Genomic DNA, 27,182 nt, shown 5'->3' on the forward strand with positions numbered 1-27,182 from the left:
GGTGAACAGGTACAAGGTAAACCAGTCAAAAAGTGATTTCAAACCCTTCTTTTTCTTTCCTTTCCCTGTGTTCTTACCACAGTCCAGCAGAGTAATAAATAGATTTGAAAATGACATTTTGTCATTCATTTTTAAAGATAGGCTCTCAAGTGACACATGTATAATGGTGGTCTGCCTCAAGATGAGGGAGGAATACAGTGATCCTTCAAGGTGTGTAAAAAGACAATTTAGCATTTTAAATCCTCTCCTCCTCCTCTTTAGAATCACGAGGCCATCTGAAGCATTGCTGCCTGGATTGTATCAGGGTTCTCCCTCTTACTGTTGTGACTCGCAGTGGTTTGGCTGCTGAAGAGACTTTATTAGTTAGATCTTTGTGTTTCTATAGTAAGGATGAATTTCTAGGATAAAAATAAAGCTGAGGGTGCTGGGCTACACATAGGGGAATTAATGAAATCAGAAGACACGGAGGCTTCCTGGGTTTAAGCAGCTGTGTGGACATTGCATGAATTCTCAGCCTCTTTCCCACCATAACGCATGTCCAGTGACTCGCTTCCACGGAACACCCACCAGTTTGAAGACACACGGTTTTTTCCAGGAAATAAAGCACTGTGGGAATTCTCCCTCCCTCTCTCTGAATTTAATGAGTTTATATCAAAAAATCAGTCATTTTACGTTTAAGGAATAAAAATCTTTTTAAAAAATGCAAGGAGTGAAAGAATTTTAACAAAGTTTACATTTGTTTTTGCAATAGCTTTTAATAATTTATCTCATCATATTTTTTGCAATGTCCAAATACATTTTCAGCACCCATTACAACCATGAAATTAAGAAGTATATTGTTAATAATGAACTTCAGAGGAAACTGATTTACTTCCTATTAAAAACTCTATGGTATTATAAGCATTACACAGTAATGCTACTTAACCACCTTTTGTCACAAGAATCATCACCAAAGTTTTCTGGAAATGAGTCAACATAAGAATTAAATATTTAATTCTTGATAAAAATGTTCCTTGTTTTTAACTTCAGCAAGCTCTTCCTTCTTCATTGTTAAGATATACTTTAACAGTTTTAAAGCAGAAGCCGTTAGAGTGGGAAGGTGGGGACTGGTTGGAAGAAGGGGAAGGGATTTTCCAAGGAACACAGATGCATGATCCATGGGCATGGACAACAGTGTAGGAATTGCCGGAGGGAGTGGGGGCATGCACGGAGGGGGGCAAAAGGGGGGAAATTGGGACAGCTATAATAACATAAAAAATAAAATATTTTTAAATAAAGCAGAAGCTGCTAGAATAGAGTCTAGATAGCTAAAACTGTACTCCTGAATTCAAACTTACAGATAAGTTTTTTGTAAATAGTTCTCAATAAATTATCCTCCCTCCCCATCCCCCTGCCCCAGTTCTTAGAAAACTTGGGTCAAGAGTAGAACTACATCCGGGCAGATGTAGATCCCATGCAATAGCAAGAAGAGTAAAGCCCAGCTACTACTTTGTGTTTTAGAAATAGAAGGCAATTTAAAGGTACTCAAAGTTACATTAAGAAAAGCTTTCACAGGGTAATATTTAAACAGTCTCGAAGGTTAAGAAAATACTAATATCAAAATACATATGACTACAATGTTAAAATACACAAGAACTACACACGAGTCAGGATTATTTTCCTGTTCTACGCATGAATTTTACTCTTCATTTTCATAGGGTTGGGCACATGACACCTAGTAGTTTCTTAGGACTTCAGATGAAGTCTGGTGATTCCTAAGGAACCTCTCGCTTCTGGTCATATCTTAGTCATTGTACTATTTCAAAATAGTGCTATATCGCCGTGTTCTGAGCTATGAAGACGAATCCTGTGTACAGTGCCATTCCCACTGTAATTTCCTTGCTGGAACCAGCAAGGAAATGAATGCACTCTGCTCCCAGGGCTCCAGCACGTAGAGCTCCCCGGCCAGCAGCTACTGGGAGTGAACAGGGCATTTGCTGCCAGGCCAGCGCCAGCGCCAGTGCCATACCCACAGTGTGCCTCCTGCATAGCAGTCCAGCATCAGTCTGTCCGCCAGCCCCCAGTTAGAGTCCTAAAGCCTCGGGCCTGGAGGCCTCCCTGCCTGCCACCCCTCGCCAATTGGCCCACATGACCTCGGTGCATCACCCATTGGCACAACCAGCCGTGCGCAAAGCCCAAGCAGCCAGCTGTGAGCCCAACCTTGCTCCCAATCATTGGCCAGGCCACGACCTTCAAGAATTCTTGATGGTCACAATAATAATAGTACATCGGATGTAGTTAGTCACCATAGATTGTAGCATAAATATCATAAGCTGTAAGTCATTTTTAATTGACTTTTTCCCTTAAGAAAGTACATTAGAACACAAATGAATGCTACTATTAAGAAAAACTTTGAATCCATTCTTATTCTAAAAGTGAATTATCCAAAGCCTCCACCCTTTAAATCAACACCTTCAACTGATCAAAAGACACCAATGAGTCATGATACCATGATTGAGAGTCGATGATTATTATACCGAGTTAGTCATTCTTTAAGATCAACCGTTTACACCTACCAGATGCTACTGCTATTACCATTTATTAAGATACCAGAAGTAGTGTGTAGAAGTTATCACACCTGGAATTGGAAGGGCTTTTTTCTGCTCCTTTCACTTCTTATGGTAAATTCCCACTGAAAGCGAAAATATTGAACAAGAGCTTCCCTAAGACCATAAATAAGCCTGTGAGACACTTACTGTAGGAAAAAGAACCTTCCTCCTCCCCGAATATTAATGATTTCTGGATGTTACCTTGAGCTCGGCATTACTGATCAAATGTTTTATGAAAAGAAGCCAATTTGGATATTTGGCTTAACTTTCTCCTTTCTCTTTTTAAGCCAATGTTTCTTCCTTAAAGAGTGACTGTCACGTCCAAGGCACCTGTGCGCCCTCCGCCGGAACAGGGCTACACTTCTCTAGATAGCGCTCTTGTATCCCAAGAGGTTTTATAAACTTCGGTGGCCAAGCAGCATTTTTTGCGTGCTTCAGGTATTTTCTCTATCCTGTGTATCCTTTGATTACATTCTCGTACTTTCCTTCGTTTTGCTCTGTGTATCTGTTGACCTCTGGGATTTCACATGGCCTTGCTCTAGAAAGCAATCCCACAGGTAAATCAGCCTGGACATTAAAAAGTAAATAAGAAATACAAGTTCTTAAGATCATTTTTGCCATCAGGTATTAGAATAGCCATACATCATGTCTGTCTCTTTTTCCATGTTTAAGTGGGGTCTGTTTTGTGGGGGAGTGAGGTGGGAAGACCCCGTCTTTCCTCAGCCACTTCTGAGTGCGTCTCCTCACATGAAGCTCAGGGTGGTGGAAGGAGCATGGGCTTCTCCAGCGGAGCAGCCTTCAGGAGGTCCCTTAATTCCGTGAGCTTCAGTTTCCCGTTCTACAAAGTACAGCTGAGAGTAGTACATACCTCATAGGGTTATTGTGAAGATTCAATGAGGTATAAAAATGCTTGATAAAATGTGGATTAAAATCCTGTTCTTTTTTTTTTTTTACCAATTGTAGTAAGATGTACGAGTTATAACTATTTTGTTCTGAGTTATCTACTTTTTCTCTTAGTACTACTGGCCTAGGATCTATAGGAATTTTCTTTATCTTCAGTGCAGCAAGATCTCGCCCACAGATTTTTACACTGTTTGGTTTGTTACCTGGATTAACAGATTACTTTAAAGACCTTAGGAAACTGAAGGGGCAACAAGAGTCCATCAAGGTCCGCCGAATGCCGCCTCCTGTGTTGGTTTGCTAACTACAAACGCGCCGTTTCTGCCATTTTCGGATGTCCTTCAGCCTAGCTCCGATCACCTTGCTTTGTTCCTTAGCTTATGTCACAGCTTGTTAAAGAACTTAAGTACCTTCCATTCACTTCCTTCCTCTCACCTGATATTCAGTATATTTCTGCAGGAAATTAAAGCTGCTTCAGTGGTTTCTGCATCTTTGAAACTTTTAGATCCTAAGTCTATTATTAATGACTTAGAATTTTTTACCTTACATGTGTTGGTCTAAATTCCTTACTACGTGAAGCAAAATGACAGAAAAGTGTAAGGAATCCATGTAAACTCAAGTGAATATCAAAATGGAGCCACGGAACTTAAAGAACTGTATTTATAAGCCTGTCCCAAGGGAGAGTCGTTGAAACCAACTACCCTGTCAGCACGGTGCTCAGGCCAACACTGCTCACCAGACACCTCGAACTGTCATTTATTGGCTGGTTCCTGCAAATGGAGGGAAAAATCAAGAAGTAACCCAGAAATGTGAGAAACGGAGGAAAAACAGTGATGAACTTATTAAAGAATGCCGCAGAAACCAAATATCATACAAAGGAAAGGGTTTAATGAACAGATTTGAGATCAACAACCCAAAGGACAGGAGAGGACTGCCCACCCCGCACTGCGATAGCTCTTCCCCTTCTGGTACCTTTGAAACACCGTGAAATGTGGGTTTGTCACTTGTCTGCAGTACTCACATGCCAGCAATCTGCGAGGGAATTAGAACTCGACCATTTGCAGCCTTCAAGCATTAGCTTTTCTCCAGCCTCATCCACCCAACTCCCCAGGTCCTTATGACGAATGCTTTCATGAAGGCACCCGGTAAACTTCACCCTGCCTGAAATTCACCACTAGTAGCTATCAGTCTCTAGGCGGGGTGTAGTTGATTTGGTTCCCTTTCTCAAACAATGGAGAAGAACTTGAATTAAAAGAAAAGGGGGAACAGGAGAAGTCCACAATGTCAGGTGGGGACCTGAACAAAAGATTTTTTAAAAAATATGAACCGATTTTTCACTTCAGCTTGTGTTAGCGAGAGACCACACCAACCACCTCCAGTGAAAGTTCGCAGGTGCCTGGTTTGTCCTGCCAGCGCTGCAGCCTTTTCGCAATGGAAGCTGTGTGGCCTCTTGTGCTATTAGCCTTGTGCTGTGGTTTTGCCAACTGATTTCTCCAATTCTCTTTTCTCAGTGGGCTAGAACGCAGCTGATTAAATAGGCCGTGACTCGCATAAGCTCCCGTGTCTTTTTTATTGACTGCTTTATGGAAATGTATCACACTCCAAAGGTCCCCATTGTTGTTGCTGTGTGTAGCTGACTGAAGAGTCACGTTTCGCACGGGGAGATGGAATCCTACTCTGCCGTTTTTATTGCTGAGTTGGGGATGGGTGGGATTCAGGGTTTAAAGGAATCTGGATGAGGAGAGAAAGATGTCTGAGAATTTCTTTTATCTTTATCTGCCATGAAAGTTGGGTGGCCATCACTTCTGGGTAGCACACTTCCCTGTTGATCTTATCTTTATGGCCCCACATCCTTCCACTAAGTGAATCTTTTCTTTATATAGGCTCTTCTGACAGTTTTAGTTAAGTGTAGTGGTAGAGAGAGATTATGACACCAACGTAATTCTGCTTTGTGCTGATATAATGTGATATACCCTTAGGTTTATCCAAGCGGGCCATTTATTCCCAATAAACCTAAATCATTTCTATTTTTTCATTAAGGTGGTGATATCTTTTTTCAGGTAATGGACAAAAAGCCTTGATTTTTTTTAAGTATACTTAAATATAAGTGGCTCTGCCTTAAAATAGTAATTGTTTGTGTCTTTTTCCTATTTTTATTATCTCCTTGCAAAGTATTTACATACGTTTATTATGCATTAAGTAGCTCTGAAAATCTGTTCATTTGCCAGTAGGTGTCAATTCAGGCACACTGGAGTCCTCCTAGCTCAGCGCCCCGGGACCGAGGCTAACGTGTGCATCCTCAGGGTCGCCAGTCCTGACCAGCAGAACCGTGAACTGACACCAGAAAGGAGATGGCTTGATTGCCACAGTGGCTTCCCATCTCGGTTGTCCAGATCCCTCTGATGGGCCATGGAGCTGACGAGACTGCGCTCAGAGTCAGCTTGACATCGAGAACAGTTCCGTTACTGCACAGTGTCTTGCACACAGAAGACAATCAGGAGAGTAGAGATTGATTTGAATTGACTTCCTAAAGCTTTTCCACAGCCAGTCCAAACTTCACCTGTCATCCCATTTCTTCCACTTCCCACAAGAGAAACCAGGCAGCAGAGTTCATCGATACAGATTTCCTCGAATAAGAAAGCTACACAACACATCTTACAAAGACACAGCATATAAAATACCACATTTTCCAGCTCCATTACAGTTCAGAATCTTGTTGGTAAATGACCAAGAAAGGAAATTCAGCAACTCGTTCAGTGCCCAATTTTAGAACACCAAGTGTGACGCCGCGGAGAGAAGGTGGTGATGGTGTCCCCAGTCTCCTAGAATTAGCGATTTGAAGTTCAAGCATGTCTGCTGCATTATGTCTTTGTTTTCTTGGTGCTGGCATTCTTGGGTTTCGGTTGGTAGGGAAAGAAAAGCCTCATGCTGATAATGTACTGAAAGTAAATGAAATTAAATAAGCGAAGCAGTGCTCATCACTACTTCCTTCCCCCCTGGGTAATTCAATTCAAGCTCTCTCTCTGATGGCAACTCACAGGGACTGTCTCTGTCACCCCGCTGGGGCCTGGAGTCTTAACATCTAAATAAAAGTTTCACTCAAGCATTTTTTATGCTCCTGCCAGCAGGATCAGTGAGCTGGTGTGGGCGCATTAATGTAATATTCATACTCACGGACTCTCCCCGCACACGAGGCAATGTCTTCCCATTTTCATAATTATAGATGTTCCATAAAATGGCATTTAGATTTGCATTAAAAAAGGAGGTTTGAATTCTAATAGAACGTTTAACATGTCTCTTATGATTCAGACTCTCAGCATCTTTAACAGGTAGCTGTGTCCCTAAGTATAACAAGACCTTAAAAAAAGAGAAAAGGAAAAAAACCCATGGGAAGAAGAGGTGGAAACTTCAAGCTTAGGGGATCCTGTTTTTCTTATCTCCCATGTTTCTCATTTAATTTTTCGGCCTCTAGGAGCAATTTTTTGACAGTGCTGCAGAGGATGGGCTCTGCTTCAAAGGGCCCCTCACCCCGCCCGCAGTGGGATTTGTTTCTGTCTTCTTAGAGAGCATTTTCAAAGAGAGACCAGAATTTTCAGAGGGGCAGGGGAGTGAAAGGATTCTAGACAGACTCTCCTTCACTGCTGTTGCTCTCACACGTGCATCCTGAGACCCGTCTGGGAGGATTTACAGCAGCCACGGAGTCTGCTCACTGTAACACACAGAAATGGGCTCAGTCCATGAACAAGGAAGGTGACAATAAGGACCAATAGGATGAAGAATCAGGCACCTAGACACAGTGAAAAAGAAAAAGAAAAGCTCTTCTAACTCACATATCTATAACTAAGCTTGGAACAGCTTAGAAGCAAGAGGTAATGTTAGTTGCATTTTACATTGTCTTAAAATGTTATTTTTAAATAAAAAGTATGCAAAGCACTGAACAAAGTGGCCACCCCTGAGTAAAAGTTAGTTATTGTAGGAGATATTCAAAAAAAATAATTGTGTAATTGAAAAAAAATTATTCCATCCAGAAGTCCCAAGATATTGTAGAGGTCAGGGATTTTGCAATCGGTGTGCTGCAAGAATTTTTAAAACATGCAATAATACCTGACTGTTTAGTCAGGAGCCCTGACCTCTCTTCCCTTAGATTGTCAAATAAAAAAAACTACGACAGCCAACACAATAGCCATTTGGTGTAAGTGAATCAACATTATACCTATTTTTTGTCAGATCAGCAAAAATAAATTTTTTTTGGTGTGCCGCAGAATTTTAACAATTAGTTAATGTGGGCCATGAGATGAAAAAGGTTGAAAATTGCTGGTATAGGTTGTGCCTTAATTTGGTTTGTATTTTGTTTGCTTTCCAAATCCTTTAAGGCAATCAAGAGATTTGGGTTTGGGGACTAAAAAAAATAAATATTAAGATAATACTAGCTCACCCCCTTCATTTCTCCTGATTAAGAAGTATAAAATTATATTTGAAGAGTTTTGGGTTTTTTTGTTTTTGTTTTTCATTTTACTTTTTGAGAAGTAAATTCCCTCCTCTTCGTCTGTGTCCTTTGCCCCTCCCTTCTGTAACATAAATATAAACTCCAGTGGTGGAAAAGGGACTAGGATCTTGACTTCTCAATAAATTTGTACCTAATGAGGCTAATTGAAAGCCAAGAATGTTAGCAGCATGCAATTAAAGACTGGTGTCAGTTCCAGTATCTTCTCTTTGTAAAGGCTTCTACCATTCTTGCTCTCTTTCCCACACTTTGACAAAACCAGGATTTGGCAGTTACCACCAAGTTCAGCTTGCATAGCCCTTCTCTGTGTGAACATAATAAAATTTATGCTCACTGAGGTGGCTGTTTGTTTAAAAAAAGGTGTATGCGTGTTCATTGCTCCTGTGGTAACTGTGTTCGTGGTGAACACTGTCACTCATTAAAGCTTGTCTGTGCTGGTAGCTGTTCATTTGACTTTTGATTATCTCAGTGTGGATTATCCAATTTGGAGCTTATATCCACAGCAAACTCTTAACGTTCTTTCCAGTCAATACATATTTAGGCTACCTCCCCTTGCACAAACAAATGTGCGTTTAGATGATTTTCAGCAATTTTAGCATTAGATATAATTAGGAAGAAAGAAAATTTACTTTTTCCCCCAATCATCTAGAAGTTGTTTTATTTTGTGCTGTGTTTAAGCAATTGTCCTTCTGTACCCCTTCATTAATGTAGATTATGAAAAAGTAGCCTAAATAAATGAAAATTCTGTCAGGTTTCAACAAAGCATTTTGCTGTTGTTCCTTTTAGGAATGGAAGACATCATAAGAGGAGCTCAAGAGCTTGATAACGTCATCAAGCAAGGATACTTGGAGAAGAAAAGCAAAGGTACTGATCAGACCCATCATCAATCTCAGAACATTCCAGAAAGGGAAGGGAAATGAGGAAAAAGAGGGCTAATATAGCAGATGCCTTCTCTATGCCCAGTACTGGGCCAGGTAGGTGGAAGGCAAAAGGAAGGGAGGAAAAGAAGTCTGGTGTGCAGGCGGAAAAGAGATGGCTCCAACTCTTCAGCAGATTGTGAGCTTCAGCAAGACAGGGAACTGGTTCTACCCTGCTCACCTGCTACAGAACAAAAGCTTCATACATACTTGTTGAATGAATGAACGAACGAGTGATATTCTTGCTCTCATTTCTCGATGTGCTCCCGTGAAGAGTGAAAGTATATAAAATTTTTATATTGTATGTGAAGTGGCCACTTTCACGTTTCAGAGGGGCTCAAATCTTAACCCATCTCTCATCTGATTAGATGAGGTACCACGAGGGCCAGAGCCCCAGGTTTAACACTCGACAGGCACATTGGCCTCCTACAAAGAAAGCCTTTCTTGTGCCCGTGGCCTACAGTATCATTTTGATTTGCTAAAAGGCAACATACAACATCGTGACAAATTTGAAAAGTACAAGATGAGATTTGAAGCTGAAATAAAAGAAGATAGACAGCTGTGAGGGTCAGAGCAGGCAAACCCCGTTTAGAACTTGGACCTTTAACTGAGAGAGTCCTCTGGGCCCTGAGTCAATATGGGATGACCTGTGGGAGTGAAAGGGAGGGTTTTACAGCCCATTAACCTGGGAAATAAAACAATAACACACTGGACGGTGCTGTTGGATTTTACGGACTCTTCGGTGGCTGTGGTTACCTGAATTTATGTCCCTTACTGCTGTTCCGTTTAGATCATAGTTTCTTTGGATCAGAATGGCAGAAGAGATGGTGTGTTGTCAGCAGAGGCCTCTTCTACTACTATGCTAATGAGAAAAGTAAGTGTTCCTTGTTTGCACAGCAGCATCTCACTCCTGGATACAAACACTTCGTAAATTCTCAAGCACTTAGATCTCAGGACAGCAGTCCTTAACTAACACCCATAAAGGGGCTGCTTGGGAAAGAAACGGGCTTGAGTACATTATACCTTGCCTATCACCAAACACTCAGATGCCAGTTTAGAACTTATCTCCCCTGGGCAGAGGGGAACCAAGGGGAGAAAAAAATGGGACAACCGTAATAGCATAATCAATAAAAAATATTTTTTAAAAATAAATACATAAATAAAAATAGGATTTATCTCCCCTTAAACACTAGGATATTGTGGTCAGCATATCTAAGGCTTATCTTTTATTATGATTAATAACAGCATTATCAAGGTTGAACATTTTGGCATTCTTTTTTTCAAAAGAACCTTGAACTCTTAATAACATAGTTAAAAATTGAAACTAAATTAACTCTGAGAAAGATTTAAACAGCTTACCAATGGCCCAGAAAGAAAACCTCTCAGGTCCAGACTCTCTAAGAGCATGCTCCAAACTTTATTCTACTGACTCCTGGGAAGCGGTCCAGTGGGTCTCCCTAGAGCCGTGGAGTGTTGAGGCCCAAAGAGTCGCTGTGCTTAAGAGACAGCCTTGGGCCAGATGGCAGCCCCTGCAAAGTGTCGACTCAGGCCAGAAGCAGTTTCTTAATCAGCCACCGCTGACTCAATCAAGCATGATACCACTCATGAGTTATCACTAGAAGGTCCCCCACCCATGCTTCACACAGTCGCTTCATTCGTGAGAAGGAATAGAGGATATAAGCACAAGTTGAAGCACGAGCTAAAAATGATCACTGGAGGTCAGGGGTATCAAACTCATTTTCACCAGGGGCCACAGCAGCCTCGAGGTTGCCTTCAAAGGGCCGAATGTAATTTTAGGACTGTGTAAGTGTCACTACTCCTGAGCTAGGGGTAGAAACAAGGTGCTGGCCAGATAAAACAAGGTGAAGGGCCAGATTCGGTCCGCCAGCCTTGTGTTTGCCACCTGTGCTGTAGGTGAATGCAAACTTTCAAATAGGATATCCTCTTACAGGGTCAGACTGCCCCAGGAGGAATTCTACGAAACGAAGGGGGGATAAAGTAAAGTAAAACATCAATTCTTGTTTGGGGGCAGGGGTGGATTTCGTTGCGTTCTCCTGTCTTGGTACAGAGGCCAGTGATCCGGAGTGAATTCTTTCTTTCCTTCCGATCATTTCCTGTTTCTCCTGTCTTCCTTCTTGCCCATACTTTTTCCACTCCCAATGCCTGGATATCCAGTCTAAGAGATTTGGACTTTCTGCATCTTTGGCACTAAGGTAGCAGAAAAGACTGCTACCTTAAAGGACTTGGAATCCCTAAGATTTGCCCTAGGGCTCTGAGGCAATTGCCCCACCGTGCCTCTCTGCCCACAGCAAGCATCACTGACCTTCGCCTTATGTTCACCATCTTGGATTCCTCAGTCTTTCCCACCCAGGGGGAAAGTGTGGAGCCCTACTTGGAAATGATAGCGGCATAGCTGAAAAACTGAGTAACAATTTTCCTACCCAATCCCAGCCCACTTGCAAATCCAATAACCACAATTTCTCCCCTGAATTTTAGGCATACCAGCCAGCCGGGTGTGATTTTCTTATTTTAAACCTTCAAACTAATATAACATTTATGTCTTTGTAAAAATGTTCATCATTTCCCTTGCATTTAAGTAAGCGGTTGGCATACCTGGATAGAAAACAATATATCATGTTCGTTTATTCAGAATCCTTTACACTCAAGGTGAGAGAGAACAAGAGCAAGAGACTAGGAGACTTTTATTGACCATTTTGCTGTCAGGGTAAAATAAAATCTGGTGACCAAAGAAACAACAAAACATTTTAGTGGCCACTTAGAACATGGCGAGATACTTTAACAAAAAAGATTCTGGTGTCAAAAAGCACTGTTGCATGGCTCCCTTCTCGCCAGTTACTTCTTATTGTACCCAAGACATTTTCTTAGTAAGTATAGAATGTTTGTGTATTTCTTTTAGCTCAACCAGATAAGGACAGAATCTTTTTTCCTTTTCTTTTAATTATTGTCAGACCACCTCCATCCTCATCACCATCATTATCAAAATTTACTTAGGAAGCAATTGATCCTGCGATACAGGACACAAAGCATCGCCCAAATGCTGTGGTGCCTGTCCTCTATGCATTCTGCCTGAACCACACCACGAGGACACAAAATCCTTGGCAACCGCCTCTTCTTTGCCTATTTCTCATATTTTTTAAAAGGGAGTGACAGACAGAGTACTGTCTCCTTTCTCTCACTTAGGGCCCTCTGCCTTTTATCTCCTTCCTCATCATCTGATGATGCTCAACAGTACTCTGCTACTTCCCAATTTGACCTCTTCGAAAGCGGATGAAGTACTGAGTTTTAATTATTCCCCCTCTAACATAAATTCCCGCCTGACCAGCAGGAGGGGGGAGAATGGTCTAGCCCAAATGCTGCAGAGGGCATAGGAGGTGACCCTGGGAACTTGCAATGCCCCTATGCTGCTACCCTCCCCTCAAATGTGAGCTCTGCTGGGCCTGATAATCATGTTTCATTCCTGTAACAGCCTTCAAGGGCCTCACGTTTACAGCCACACTCTCCCTGCTGTAATAACTCCTTCTTTCTGTTATTGTAGATATCTTAACATTCTAATAAATTCTCTGTCTCTGTTGTACTCTTTTGGCAAAATAACCTTCCATGTAGCATTTCCCTAGCTTGGCAGTGATATCTGCCTTGCTGTCGCAGTAGCCTCTTCTTAAGCTTCCCTAATAACCTTTCCTTGACTGTTGTGGGTCCTCAGGGATGTGACAGCTGTTCCTGTGCTTTTATTTTACACACCAGAGAAGATGCCTTCCCTTGACAGTTGTGTCTCTCAAGGGATACAGGGAGCTTTCCTGTCTTGTAGGCAAGCAGCCCAAAGGGACCTTTCCCATTAAGGGCTACAGTATCCGGATGGCCCCCTACCTTCGAAAAGATTCCAAGAAAGAATCCTGCTTCGAACTGACCTCCCAGGACAGGCGCAGCTATGAGGTAGGATGAACCAAGGAGATGGCGGTCCTCATTAGCACTGCCGTTTCCTTCCACATCGCACGTGAGTGTGGTTGCTATGCTGGGCTCCATCCTTTCTCTGATACCCGCTCATTTTCTACCAAGACCTTCTTTCTCGATGTGTCCTCTCCATTGCTATGTTATGCCCTCCCTTCTCCTGTGTGTTGCCAATAGCATCCTAGATGCTGCCTCTGCTTGGCTTCCGTCTCCTCATCCCTCCTCTTCTTGGTCTTGCTTACTCCAAAGGTGAGAGGCCGGTCTAGTGCAGTATGCGATCCAATTCTTCATTCACAGCCTCTCCTTTCACGGCTTTAAATCCCCTTCTATTTTTCAGCTGACTATCTTCACTTCTTTCCCTGAAATCCAGAAAAAGAAAAATCTGACTGTCAAGTGAAAACTCATTTATTTTCCCATATTCATTTTGCTATCCAAAATAATCTTCCTGTGTGTGGATTCGCTGCGTATCTCTGGAAAGATTTCTAAGATACTGGTGACATTGATTACTGAATAGTAATAGCAATAACTGAGGGAATAGACCTGGGGGGTGGAGTGAGAAAGATTTATTCCTCACTGTATTCATTTGTAATATATTTTGATATAATATAAAATATAACACATCATGTATGTATTACCTATTACAAAATTAAAGCAATAAAAAAATCCAACTATGAGAATAGAGTGATTTTCACCAAAAATATATTTGTGCGTGTGTATATACATATTATTTCCTGCTTGTTGGTAATTCTTATCTCATCAAAATTTTACCAAGACAATTTAGAAAACCTTTAGCTAACTTGTGAAAAAGAGAAAAACTACGCTAAGGTTACTATTAACCACTTATGTAACCCTTTGGCTTTTTCTCCAAATTCGTCCTTGTATGTTTCTAAAGTATTTTAACCCTTATTTTGTTAAATGACCTAGGTCTTCATTATATAATTTTAAATTTTTTTTAATTTAAATTATTCTATAGAACTGTGTATAGATATATATAAAACAGATGTATGCACTGAGTATGTGTCTAAGTTATTTTCATTATACAGTTCTGACAGTACATCATCCAGATAAAAATGTATGTGACAAGTCTAAATCCATTTCCCTAGATATTTTTTATAGAAATGCATTTTTAAGAAATCAAGAGTGACAATGTCTATTAATAAGTATTAAGTAGGAATATAGGTTTCTAATACAGCGCATACCTTTATCTTACCCTAATGGCCAGATAATAAAAATGTTTTTCATGCACAGTCATTTCTAGTTGATTCATTTAAAATAAAAAATTACTAAGGGTTGATGCCCGACTGGCCTGTTTTTGCATCAGAATGTAGAGTTTGTTTACTTCTTCTTTTCTTTGGCCCATTGAATCCGAGTCATTTTCATGGTCTGTGCATTCTTCCTCTGCAATGTCCTTTGGATCTTTCCCTTCTCATTGTTTCCACAGGCATCACAATAGCTAAGTCCTTATCACTTCACCCAGAGGATTAGTTAAATAGCCTTCTGGTTGGTCTTCTGTCTCCAATTCCTCCTGTTCCAATCTCTCCTGTCCACAACTACTGAGTCCCCCGCTCCTTTTGCTACAATGTACAGTGGCCTCCTATAGCCTGCACTGTGCGTCTGCACTCCTAGTTTCATCAGTTCTCCTCTGACCCTCGACCCTCCAGCTTCATCGGTGGTTGTTCTCCAGTCAAGCTTATCTGCCCACCTTCCCCGTACAGGACGGTCTCATTCCTAATACTTTGCACGTGGTTCTCCCTCCCTAAGCTGTCCAGTTTCCTTCACCAGCTCCCAACAACTCTTTTTAAAATCCAACCAGAACAGCCTTAGCCAGGTAGTTCAGTTGGTTGGAACATCATCCCAATACTCCAAGGTTGTGGGTTCGATCCCCAGCCACGGTGCATACAAGAAGCAACCAATGAATCAACGAATGCATAAATAAGTGGAATAGTGGGTCAGTGTTTCTCTCTCTCTCCGCCCCTCTCTCAAAAGCAGTACATACATAAAAAATCCAGCCAGAGCAGTATTACTTCCACAAGCTTCCCTGCTTACTCCAGGCAGCAAGTGCTCCCCATCTTCTCTCAACATTCAGCTGCCATCAAATGTGCCTGCTTTACAGTGTCCCCATTTCCAGTGTGCGTGTTGTGTCCATAACGGATGCATTATTCTTTGAGGTGAGGCATTTTGGTTTGCTTTCTGTTCTATAACCTCTTACCAAATACATGTCTGACAATTGAATGGATGGTCAAATGAATGCACATGGACATGAATTCTGGACTCAAATAGCTGCCAACACTGGGCATATAGAATTGCTGAAGGGAAAGATCACTTTGAATATTTTGGTCTTTTTTCAAAATGTTAAGCAGGAAGAGAATCCTGAGCTTTCAGCATGACTCTGAAACTTAACTCACAAGTTCCCTTCCTTGAATCTCCCAGGAGGATTCATGGAAATTTTAGTGAAGAGAATAAATTAATTCACTAATTTTTCTCTAGTTTACAGCTACTAATCCTGCTGAAGCCAGAGACTGGGTGGATCAAATAAGTTTCTTATTAAAGGGTAAGTATCATTATTATAGAAACAATACTTGAGTGGATTTGCAGTTGAAGTTACATGACATAAATATAATCCACATGTTCCAATATGTGTCTTTTTCCTGCTCCCTTCTACCCTCCCTGCCACACCCCTTATGTTATAACCACAAGTAGTGCCATGTATAAATCAGAAGGGAAAGAAACCGTCAACCTGGAGATGACCGCTGATATTATTCTAGTGCATCCACCTACCTACAGGCAAGTCTGTAATATTCATAATCACTAGAAAAGGAGATTCTAAAAACCAGCTCAGGTCACTTTAGTGTCTACTAAGCCCTTATATTCTGGAAAGGAAATTTGTGACATCAAACTTAAGTCATCTAGATGCCGTTTTGGTCTTGGTAGGAAGTAGAAATCTAAACTCATCCAGGTGGCCTTCAACAACATTGGACATTAAAAACAAACTGCTATTCCCAACCCACAATAAAATGTTCTTTGCCTTAGGATGGGAAGAGTCCTGCCTGAAGATGTTAAATGACTGCTCTTAGAGTACCCTCTGCTGGCCAGCCTGCAGGCACAGCAGTGGCCGTGGCCTAGGAAGCCTTGTCTGGGTGTGGCCTGGCAGGTAGAAGTAGCCAACCTTGAGTCTGTCCCTTGGCATCAGATGACCCTTGTGACAGTACAGACCATGGCAGGACCCTGCCTCTACAGAAAGACAGAAATGCCGACTTTGTACATGGCCCACAGCCTGGGGAGAAGCACATCCACCTAAAACCACCAAGCCTTTGCATCTCTGGTTTTCATTCTGCTCTAAGATTTTACTGTGGATAAAAAGGAAGAAGCACCAGAGCTTTAATTACAAGAATTGCCTATTTTACTCAGTTTATGCCTTTGCTATCACAAAAACAAACTATTGCTTCTACCAAGAGCGTCACGTATAATAGACTGGAACTAGGCAAACATGAACATTGATGGCGAGACTACAGGGTACACTCTCATCTAGGTGCCTTAGATTTATGCGTGTAATATACCCCTAAGTGTGTAAACCTCAATAAAACTCAAAGCAGCTTTATTGAGCTGTACCCTGTGGTACTTTCAGAATTCCACATTGAAGAAATTATTCATTCCATTTTATTTTAAAACAAACAAAATAATAACATATGGTTTAAGCCACAAATGTGTCTTTGATCCTTTCCTCATAAGAGGTGGCACCAGAATTCAGATGAAAATTGTTGCAAAATCTTTATTAAAAGCCTAATCAAGCCCAACAGTTTGATTGTGTTTTGAAATGAACGCCGGATGTCTCTCCGTCCCACCCTTCCCTAGAGTACCCTGCCTGCGCTCGCCCATCCTGCAGAGGTCCCTCAGCAGGGTTTCAGAGAGCACTCTGTACTGCACATCAGAGAACGAACCTTCCCAGTTCCCCATTAAAATAAAAAACCAATCTCCCTCCCCTGCCCTGGGCTCCCCAGCGCTGTAATGTCGCCACATCCTCTATGCGGTGACCCACTTTAAGGTCAGCCAGACTGTACAGTTGAAAAAGGACTTGGTAACCACCTCGCTAAGCCATTCCATTTGGTCTTGTATTGCTGTTATTTTTTTTCCATATCTCGCTTTCTCTTCCTCTTCCACTATTGCCCTTTTTTCTGTTTACAAGAAAACTTGTCTAAAATTCTGCAGTGAGATCATGGGAGAGATGAGCTTCTGACAGCTCAGACACCCTGCAGAAGCCACCATCGTTCCCACAGCTCTGTGTACCCTGGAGAAGCACAGGCCATCACTCACCCTTCCAGTTTTCTACTTGACGAGCGGTGCGTGGCACGCTGGCATTTCCTCCTCTGGCCTATTTTCTTCCCTTCACCTTGTGCGCTCATTCGCACACCCATACCTTTCAGAGCTGCTTCATCCTGATCAAGTTTTATTGCAAGGAAGGATTTATGTTGATGGTTTAAACCTGATGCAGTGCTAGTCTGGCCTTTTCTGTAGATTTCCTGCCACCAAGGCCCACATTAGAAATAATAGCACTTAACCTAGTGTTTCATTTTTTCCTGACATGTTTTATTCTCATCCCCCCTCCTCCTTCTCCCTGTGTTCTTCCCTGCCTTATTCTTTTCTTGTTCTCCCCATCTTGATTCATTCTCTTCTCTACCTGGGCAGATCTGAGTTCCTTAACCATTCCATATGAAGAGGAGGAAGAGGAGGAAGAAGAGGAAGAGATGTATGATGATATCGATGGTCTTGACTCCCAAAATTCTGGTTCCCAACGCAGACGCATTACCTTGCCTGGGAGCATGGGGCTAAAGCAGCCCTCAGAGGAGAAAGAAGAAGAAGATATTTATGAAGTCTTACCAGGTGAGAAACTTCATCTTCTAATTATCTTCCTCCTGTCTCAGAAACTCTTAACCTGCTAGAAGAATGTAACTCTGAAAACTCCAGAGAAAGCCAGACCTCTAAAGGAGAGCATGTAGGGAAGTTTCAATGGAACCTCCACGATCAGAAGTTCTCCCTTGCTCTGGGAGCAAGGTGAATTAATCCAGGAGGGTCTTTCATCTGTACGAGTGTGAAGGAGTGCATTAAATGTGTCAACAAGGTGAAAAAGTTAAGAATACTTACGTTGGTTTTCATGGGTTTACTGTGAGTTTGGATGTGAACCCTCAACACTCTAGTTTCAACTTCTTTTCTGTGTAATTGTGAGAATAATAGAAAGTTGCCCCAGAATGATGGCTATGCAAAGTCTGAAGGAATAGAGATAAATGCTGGCAAGCCTTTTCTGTAACCCAGTAAAACCCTGATGGAGCACAGCTCATTATTTCCCGGTTCAGGCAGACCATGAATCAAACTGCGTCTCTTACGAACACCCCTAACCTGTTTCCTCCGCCCACCACCACAGCAGGTCTGCTGTCCGCATTTCTTCTGTTCCAGAGGCACGAGAACCAGCATCTCAGAAAATGTGTAGTCATCACTGCTTCCGCAGAGCCCCTTCTTGTGCGGAGAGCAGCAGCTGTTGAACAGTGCAGAGCACAGTGGGGGTCGGACTGTAGAAAACCGAAGCCTGCGCCTTTTAATTGTGAGGTAGTTAGACCGCAGGAACGCTGAATCTTCAAGTCCATTCAGAAAGATGGCTCCTGTGGAAATTTGCCAGGAGTTCAGTGCTCTGCTGAGAAATTCAAGTTAAGCCTAAATTTATAGCAATTTAAACCTCAATCCCAGATAAACTTGGGAACTAAGGTGAACCTAACACTGGAGCTCCTAAACACAGGGCTGGTTGCTAAACAGCGTCCAGAGTAAACAACTTGCATTTCGTGGCTTCCTAAGAAGAGGGGCCCACCCTGTCAATGCTGCACGTGTCTCTTCCCTGGGGGAGGAGAGACACAGCATTGCTTCCGGAGTCAAGGGTCAGGGCTGTGGCCACACATTTTCTCCTTGCTGGGACCTCACCCACCCCCCCATCTCCCACCACCCACCAAGCAGTCTGCTTCTCCTCCCAGCACTTCCAGCCTCTGCCAGTCCCCACTTCCCCAGCCTTTTTGTTGTGTTTTATTATGCAAATGATATCTTGGTTGAGGTCGAGCCATTTCTTGTGTCTGAAGTTAAAAAAAAAATGATAATTTCCTCAGCAAGTCATCGTCGTTAATGAAGTTTTACAAAAACAGATACAACCAAAGGAAAATAAAATTTCACAGGTGATAAATTTTTCCAATTTCCCTGGCAGAATTCGATAGGATTGTTAAATTAAGAGTGAAGGTGTCTGTTAGAAAGCAACGAGCAGTGATGGGTAATTTTATAGAGTGGAAAATTGAATCAAATTGCTACATTAAAACACAGCTCCTCTGAGAATCTTCCCTTTCACAGTCTGCTCCATTGCAACAGCAGGGTGCAGAAATGGATCTAATTCACTACTCTCCCTAAAAGGAGATGTACGCCCCAACTTGGCCAGAACCTTCCCCGTGAGCTCGCAGTCCCACTCACTCCTGCTCAGGCTTGGGGAAATACCCAGGTGACACTCTGCTTTGGGCTACAGCTGGGGAAGAGTGCTCTGGGAACCCTCCCTGAGTCACTCAGCCTCCCTGGAGCAAAGATGGACCTTTTCATACACCACATTTAGTTCTCAAAGGACCCAGCGGGGAGGGATCTGATGCTCAGAGAAGTGGAGCAAAGGAGAGGAAAGGGACAGAAGTTTCAAAAAATAAGATGAGTTTTGTCCTGGCTGGTGTGGCTCAGTGGGTTGAGCGCCAGCCTGCGAACCAAAAGATCACCTGTTCCCTGTCAGGGCACACGCCTGGGTTGCGGGCCAGGTTCCCAGTTGGGGGCCTGTGAGAGGCAACCCATCACACATCAATGTTTCTCTCACTCTCTTTCTCTTCCCTACCCCTCTCTCTAATAAGTAAGTAAGTAAGTAAGCAAATAAATAAATAAATAAATAAATAATCTTTAAAAAATAAGATGAGTTTTGGAGCATCACCTTTACCCAGGTGAATCAGTTAGTGTATGATTGACTTCTTAACCGCGATTCCTTCCCCTGCTCTTGAAACTCTTACCCTTGGCCATTGTGGCACTGCCCAGACTACCAGGGCCTTCCCCCCAAAATCATTGGAGTGGCCTCCAAGGGCATGGAGACTGGTGTGCTTTCTCAGGGAAAACCACTTCCCCTATGCTCACAATTGTCCCTCAGAAGTGAGGAAGGCCTCACTGTGAGAGAGCCGGGGTCTTTTTCTCCAGGCAGCTAACTTGTTTATAAATTTCCAAAAGACAGTGCTGTACCCAACTAACAGGTTTTTTCCCAAAAGCCCCTTTCTATCCATATCCATCACAGGTTTTAGAGTTAGCATTGGAGGTGAGAATATATTGGCATTTAATTATGGTAGGAATATTTCAGCCATAAGTCCCCATCACCCAGCTTCCCGTACACTCCACTCAGATTGGTGCTTCTGAGATTGCTGTTAATTTGGCATGTGCCACACCACCAGTCCAGGAGGGACTGAGAGGGAATGTGAGGCGCTGAACGTTGTCCCCTCTCTGCGCCCATCTTGCAAGACCACCTGCCGAGCAGTGGCCCTTGAGAGACAGCGGGGCGTCACAGGCACAGGTACTGGCCCTGAGTCAGGATGGGCCTGCTGTGCTGTCTGCCAGCTGTGAAGCCTTACATGTGCTGTCTGCCCTCTCTCCGTGTGACTTTCCCATCCATGAACTGGGGGTAGCAATAGTAGCTAGGAGAGAGTGGTGCCGTAAGAAATCTAGAACCAGTGAGGGTAAAGCTCTGAGAGCAGAGTCCTGGCATGCTGGGAGCACTCAATAAATGCTGGCTGTTATTAATTCAGCAGTGATTAAATAGGAAGTGTTACTTCCTTGAAGAGTTGGGGGATGGCTAGTTTCCTGCCTCCACCAACCAGACCTGAGACAATCCAGCTGGAAATTCAGTTGGACATTTTCAGCTCTAGGTATGAAGCAGGTGAAATTGAAAATTCTGAGCAGATGGAATGTGGAGCACACCTTCTGCTCAGGCCCATTTTTATTGTGAGGACAGGTGCCAGGTAGAGGGTCAGCCGACAGTAACGTTGGATTGTGCTAATGTTGCATACCCACCAATAGTCGAGTGACTTGGGCCCCTAACATTTGTTTCGTTGTACTAGGTCGCTGTGCGTTGTAGGGATGCTTTAGTGTTGATGACTCTGCCTCCTTCCTCTTTGGCATGGGGCTTATGCAAGCCTCATTGTCTCTGTGCTGAAGGCCTTGTAGGTGACATCTCCCTCAGTGGGCTTCCTGGTAGAAAGAGAAGTGCCTATAACGCATAACAAGTCAAAACAAAAATATTTTTTCCTAATCAAAATAATGTATGGGTCATCAAATTAAATGTACTACATCGCATTAATCATAGGATAATTAGCATTTGCTACATGGTGAGCATTCTTCTTCCCATGAGAGAAAACCAGAGCACTCGAGGTTTTCAGCCAAGACCACAAAAATGTTCATCCTGGATCATGTGGTTTCAAGGTTGGCATCCAGTGGGATTTCTGAACATCCGCGTTGAGCATATGGGGGCCCTTGATTTTTAAGATCTCATTTGCAGTAGATTAAACTGCAGGGAACTACCACAAAGAAATGCTAAAGCAATATGTGGAAAATGGCAGGCTTTTTCTCAGCCCTCTCTCACCCCCCGCCAAAATTATTTTACAGGCTAGCACAGGCCCAGTTTCACGATTCGAGATTCCATAAAAGGACAACTTTTATCAGGTTTCTCTTTGGGGCCTCGAGGCCGGAATCCAGCAAGGCGCCTGAGACCATTGAAGAGCTGTAACTAGGGCCTTGCCGCAGCTGCAGCGGCAACAGAATCCGGCTCTGTCCTCCAGAGAGATTTCAGGAGAGCGAACAGAGAGAGAGACAAAGAGCCCTCCCTGGGAATTTCTGTGCACATTCCAATGCTGCCCGCGCTGCCACAGAGGGTTATTACAGACCCAGAAACCAGATTGCTTTAGAATAAAGCTTATAACTGGGTTCGGGTTTTTTTTTTAATTTGACTCTAATGGAAACAAGCATTCTGTGGAATTATTTTCCCTTGTAGAATTGTCCAGACTCACGGGGAGGGGAAACTGCGATCATAGGAGGTCTAAGGGAAGAAAAAGCAGACACCAAAAATACAAAGATTGTGAAGAAAGCAAATTTCCATTTCATAGAAAAGCAACACTGCACGGGGGGAACATCAAAGAGGAGTCAGCGCCTCTGTCAAGCTCCCTCTGAGCTCCCTGGCCTTTTCTCTGTCGCTCCCAAGCACACTGGGTCCTAGCCACACCGTGTTTGGTCAGCACCAAAACCAGAATCATGCTGTTTTGTTCTAGCTGGAATATCCCCCGCTGATATCAGCTGATGAAATCCTATACATTGTGCTCAAATGTGTCTCCTCGGTGACTCAACTGGAATTGAGTTCTGTGTTAGCCTTTACCACAGGGATTTGTATTCAGGTCTTTCTCCCCCCAATTAGTAGGCACTCAACTATTATTTGTGAAATTAAGTTCAGTGCATTCCAAGTATTACAGTTAGCAGCAATTGGGTTTAATATCTTATACATCAAGACCATACCACAGAGATAGGATGCAAATATTTTAAGGTAGCAGTTGAGATTACCAAATACACACCAGAGAATTAAGTGTGTTATTAGCCTCTTGCTCATATTTTCCACGTTGTCTAAAGACGTGCGGTAGCATCCACAGATTTATAACGTGGACGTGCATGCTGTGGAGTGCTCTCTAGTTCTGCCTTTCTGCACGTTCCCTTCGCACTTCGAGCCTGTATTTCTGTTGCATCTGTCACCAGAGCACCTTGACATCTGGTTGCACATTGATACCGTTGGCATTTCTTAAGCTTCTGTCACTTTGCTCTGTATTGGGAAAGTGATCTCCCTCTTTCTGATCTAGTCATTTTTTAATGTTATTCTCCCTGCATTGGTTCAGCCCATGTCAGAGCAGCACTTCAGAAAGGAGCCAGGTGTCATGGGAAGCTGGCTCCTCTCTGTGCCTCCGAAGTGGAGTCAGTGTCCTGTTCCTTTCAGCCTCTCATTAGCATCCCTGACACTGTGCCAAGAGTGTTGATTGAAATCAACTCTCTGGATGCTACTGCTCATTTGTGATGCCTCATGGTTCTCTTACATGTTCGCACAGTTAACAGAATCTTCCTCAACTGTTTTCCCAATTGAGATGAGATATTTGGGAGTCAAGCAGAGCATTTAATGTAATAAGTGGACAATAATCTTTGGAGGTTAATTTGTTTAAAACCTATGTAAGGTGGGGGTCCCTTATGCCCTGTTACGAGCAAGGACCATTATAATCTATTACTGTTTAAAGTTGAGCTAGCACATAAATTTTAATTCTCTCTTAAATGAAGATGTATTTCAGTAGATGTAATGCTAAGATGCCTAATAATATTCTTCTAAAGAAGTACAATAATCTTTTAGCCTAAAAAAAATATTTTTCAAAATAATCTCTTTAAAACTTAAGCCTCACATTACAGATGAATAAAATTAGAAATTTGGCTGATTAACACGCCCTCTTCTGTGAGCAATGAGACTTTTTTTTTCTGTTGCCATGTAATCGGTTTTCTTGGCTTTGGAGTTTGAAACGTGCCAGTTTTATTTCACTGAAGGATGCGAGACGAACTGTACGCCGCTGTGTTTACATCGTGCCCTCTGAAGCTGGGAAGGCGCTGAGAGGTGTGCGGTTCACCCTCAGCTGTGGAGGGCACTTTCCTTCACTGCGGGATGGGACCCCCATCCTCACTCTTCCAAACACAGCAGAGGCACAGCACCCAGCCTCTCACATCAACAGCAGGCTTCTTGACTTGAGCCCACTCTCAGCCACCTGGGAAGGACAACGTCAGATGGAACAGATGTAGGGATGGGAGCTTCCCCATTCACTTCCATCATGGTAGAGCTTAGCAATGGCGGTGAATGATACATAAGATCCATGGCTGGCATTTTGCTTTCTTTCTAGGTGTCTCCATAGGCGCAATGGAAATCAGAGTGTTCGGTCTGGAATTGAACCCCATAGAACAAATTTTTTTTTCCCCACTTTTGTTTCATGACTGGATTAAGTGCTGTTGCCTGAAAGGATAAAGGAATCAAGTTTTAGTTTTCATTTTTATCATTGCAAATACATTTACATTCTCTTATTTTACAAATGCAAAGAGCAGGCAAGCCACTTTCAATAATTTATTTTAAAATCAATGCTAATGAGGTTATGTCTCGTCAGTGGCCGAGTTTTACAATAAAGTCTGATTTATTTAGAAAAGATCTTCGGTGCAGCTTCCCATCTAATGGTGGTGGGAAGGAGGTGGAGTAGCAGGCATGGTGACCCTCCAACTTCGGATCCAATTTGTAATTCACAGCGGAGATCTGACCCAATTTACATTGATTAGAATTGGGAGGAAGAGACATCTGCACACAGACAGCAGAGGTAGAATAAACGCTCTCTGCAAAAGTGCCTAAGCACAGCAGATTATTGGGCTTTGTGACTGAGTTGCTTGATATCAGCAAAAGAGCTGCGCTCTGCCCAGATTACTGGGTATCTCTAAAACGGAAGACGTACCAACTCTTAAGAGCTGTTTTCAGTCCTCTGAAATTAGTCGCATGTCAAAAAGGAAAAGCATCGTAGCAAAGGAAGGAAGGAAGTGGGCAAGGAGCCAGAAGACAATGTGCAAAAACTGATGTTTAACATGATTTCTTTTATCACGATCCATTTCTGACATTTGGTTTTACTCCTCCAATATCTCACACATTCAGTGCTGATGGAGGGGCACAGGGAGCACTACAGGTCTACAGGTGGCGGGAGGAAGTTCTCTGGCGCTCGGTCACACGTGGAGATAAGAAGCATTGAGTCGAAGTGTCATGTGGGGTAAACATATACACATATATTTGTTACCTTGATAACAGGCGCCTTACTCCTCCAGAATATTAATCCCTTGGTTTTTATTTTTGCAGGGGAATTGTATCATTTTGTATACAAAGTCAATTATCTCATTAATAGCCTAAACTATTTTATGTTGTTTCTTCTTATTTATGAGCTCAGAGTTTATTTCCCCCAGTCTGACATATCAGAATTTATATTGCCCTATAAAGCTTATATTTTCAAATAAGTGGGGGGACTGTCCCCAAGCCATCTCCTCAAAAAGTTCCATTCACTGGCATAACTATGGGGAAGCAAGACCGGCAAGTGTCCGAAGACCCCGAAAGACAAAGGAAAGGCAATGTAGCCAGAAGAAAGGAAGTATTCAGGGCTCGGGATGATACTAATTATGTCCCATTCACTCTGTGAGTGTGTAAGAACTCCTGCTTCCTTTACAAAGGCCCAGTGTTATCAGGTAGTGTGACGTCTGAGCTGAAACAGGTTAATGAGATTAACAAAAACAAGCCAATCCTGTTGTGGCTTTGACCGTAGAAACACTTGCCTGGAGTTAGACAATAGCACTGACTTAGAACCCATTGTGCACCTGTAGCAATTAATTAGAAGACCATTCCAACTGCCTTCAGGAGCTTACACTCTAATGAACAAGGCAGGCTAAATAACACCAGTAAAAAGATAACTACAAGTCCCAAGTACGAGGAACATAAAATCATGTACACGGCCAGCTTCTGTTACAGCTGAACAAAGCTTGATGCATTAAGGACTAATTAATCACGGAGGGTTTAAACACGTGCTCGACTGCATACACACATACACTCACACACCCTCTAAGTCTGGACATTCACGTGAAGTTAGTACATTTGGAAGAGAATTCCAGAAGAGGAAAAGAAGTCGGGTTTGAGGAAAAGGACTAGGATTTAGTGATAGGCTCCCGAATAATCCAATGGATTGGAAGCTCCGCAAGGGCAGGGGCTGTGCCAGGCTTGCCGAGTTCCAGTGCAGTACCTTGCACAGAGTAAGCCCCTTAAAATGTTTGTGAGTGAATGTACAGGGAGGGAAGAAGGAGAGGGCCAGTTTGAAGGTGAGAGATGATTTTTTTTAAAGGAAAATGGTAATTATTTCCTTAAAGAAGAGAGCGTGATGAGGTGAGAGATACAAACAACACGGAACTGTTGACGGTGAGCCACTAGTGCTGATACTGTTTATCCCCCCAGATGATGAGCACGATCTACAGGAGGAGGAGAGCGGCGCCGGACCCTGCGGAGGTATGAGCTGCGTGCTGGGCGGGCACTGGGTGGGGCGTGGGGCCCCCGGCTGCAGAAAGCGCCTTCCTCATCACACAGGGCTCACTAATTAAGAAGATACTTGTCTGCAGGCCTCAAAAGCCCCAACTAAGATGACTGGATAGGGAAATATCTTAACTTTAAAAGCAGCCACCTATTCACTTTACTTAATGTTCCCAGAACAGCTAAGATTGATCCTAGAGAGGGTGGAAGCCAAACCAGATATTTATTTTTTCCTATCAGTATTTCTGAAATCAGTACAGGGGAAATAGAATTGCCTCATCACTAAGAGATCGGAGGATTGAGAATGGAAAGAATGGAAATGTCTCCTCTCTGAGAGGCCCGGAGATTGTAAGTTCAGAGGGGAATGGAAATGTGTCAGATCTGAAAAGTGAACGTGGGGTGAAGGATAGAATTGCTTGGTGACGCTGACTTCTGATGGCCCGGTTTGATTCCAGGCACACTTGGAAATGAATATGTAACAGGTTTGTTGAATACAAAATTGCATCTTATTCACCCCAGACTGTTAACCATGCTTCAGGCTGTTAGTGAGTCCATCCTTTCTAAGGTCAGGTGCCCCTCTAAAGCCTCTTTAAGTGGACCACGGACCTATTCTGTCGTCGTCAGGAAAGGAATGTGTTGCAAGGGCCAACTGAAGGACATTCATTCCATTAGCAAAGCCTTACTTGTGGTCGGTTTAGACACTGGCTGATTTTTTCTTAGAGATTCTATTAAGGTCTTAAGCCTAGGAGTTCTTTTCCTCTTCCCCTCCCTGCTCCCTCTCCATTTCTCTGTTCCTATTTTTTTCCCTTCCTTTCCTTGTGCCTTTTTTCCTCTTCTTTATCCACTCAGAAAAGTCCCTTTCCTTGATTCATTCTCTATGGGGAGCGAATATCTACCAGGTTTAGTGAAGGACCCAACTTCATAAAGCCCAGCTTCTCCCGAGGGAGAGAGAAGCCTGCAAGAGTCATGACCTAAAGCAGGAGAGAGAGAGAGGCGAGTGTTAGAGTAGCTTTAAGTAGGTACCTCATGACGATTAACACATGGGATTTAGTCCATTCCGAAACCTATTTTCTTCTGTTTTCTACGTGCTAAACAGACTTCTAACA

The 27,182-nt window shown here is 42.9% G+C and overlaps 1 protein-coding gene and 1 pseudogene across 2 annotated transcripts in view; one reads left to right on the top strand and one right to left on the bottom strand.

The window, feature by feature from the left end:
• Positions 1-27,182, top strand: part of SKAP1 (src kinase associated phosphoprotein 1) — a 265,799-nt gene that overhangs the window by 210,277 nt on the left and 28,340 nt on the right. For both annotated transcript variants that reach the window (XM_053910585.1, XM_053910586.1), the window contains 6 exons: positions 8,779-8,856; positions 9,700-9,783; positions 12,736-12,860; positions 15,363-15,426; positions 17,559-17,753; positions 26,005-26,055. In XM_053910585.1, coding sequence (XP_053766560.1) covers positions 8,779-8,856; positions 9,700-9,783; positions 12,736-12,860; positions 15,363-15,426; positions 17,559-17,753; positions 26,005-26,055 — 597 coding nt within the window. The remainder of the gene's footprint in view (positions 1-8,778; positions 8,857-9,699; positions 9,784-12,735; positions 12,861-15,362; positions 15,427-17,558; positions 17,754-26,004; positions 26,056-27,182) is intronic.
• Positions 1,788-2,006, bottom strand: LOC128779189 (serine palmitoyltransferase small subunit A pseudogene; annotated as a pseudogene).

This window comes from Desmodus rotundus, chromosome 9, assembly GCF_022682495.2.
Source record: "Desmodus rotundus isolate HL8 chromosome 9, HLdesRot8A.1, whole genome shotgun sequence".
Lineage (NCBI taxonomy): Eukaryota > Metazoa > Chordata > Mammalia > Chiroptera > Phyllostomidae > Desmodus > Desmodus rotundus.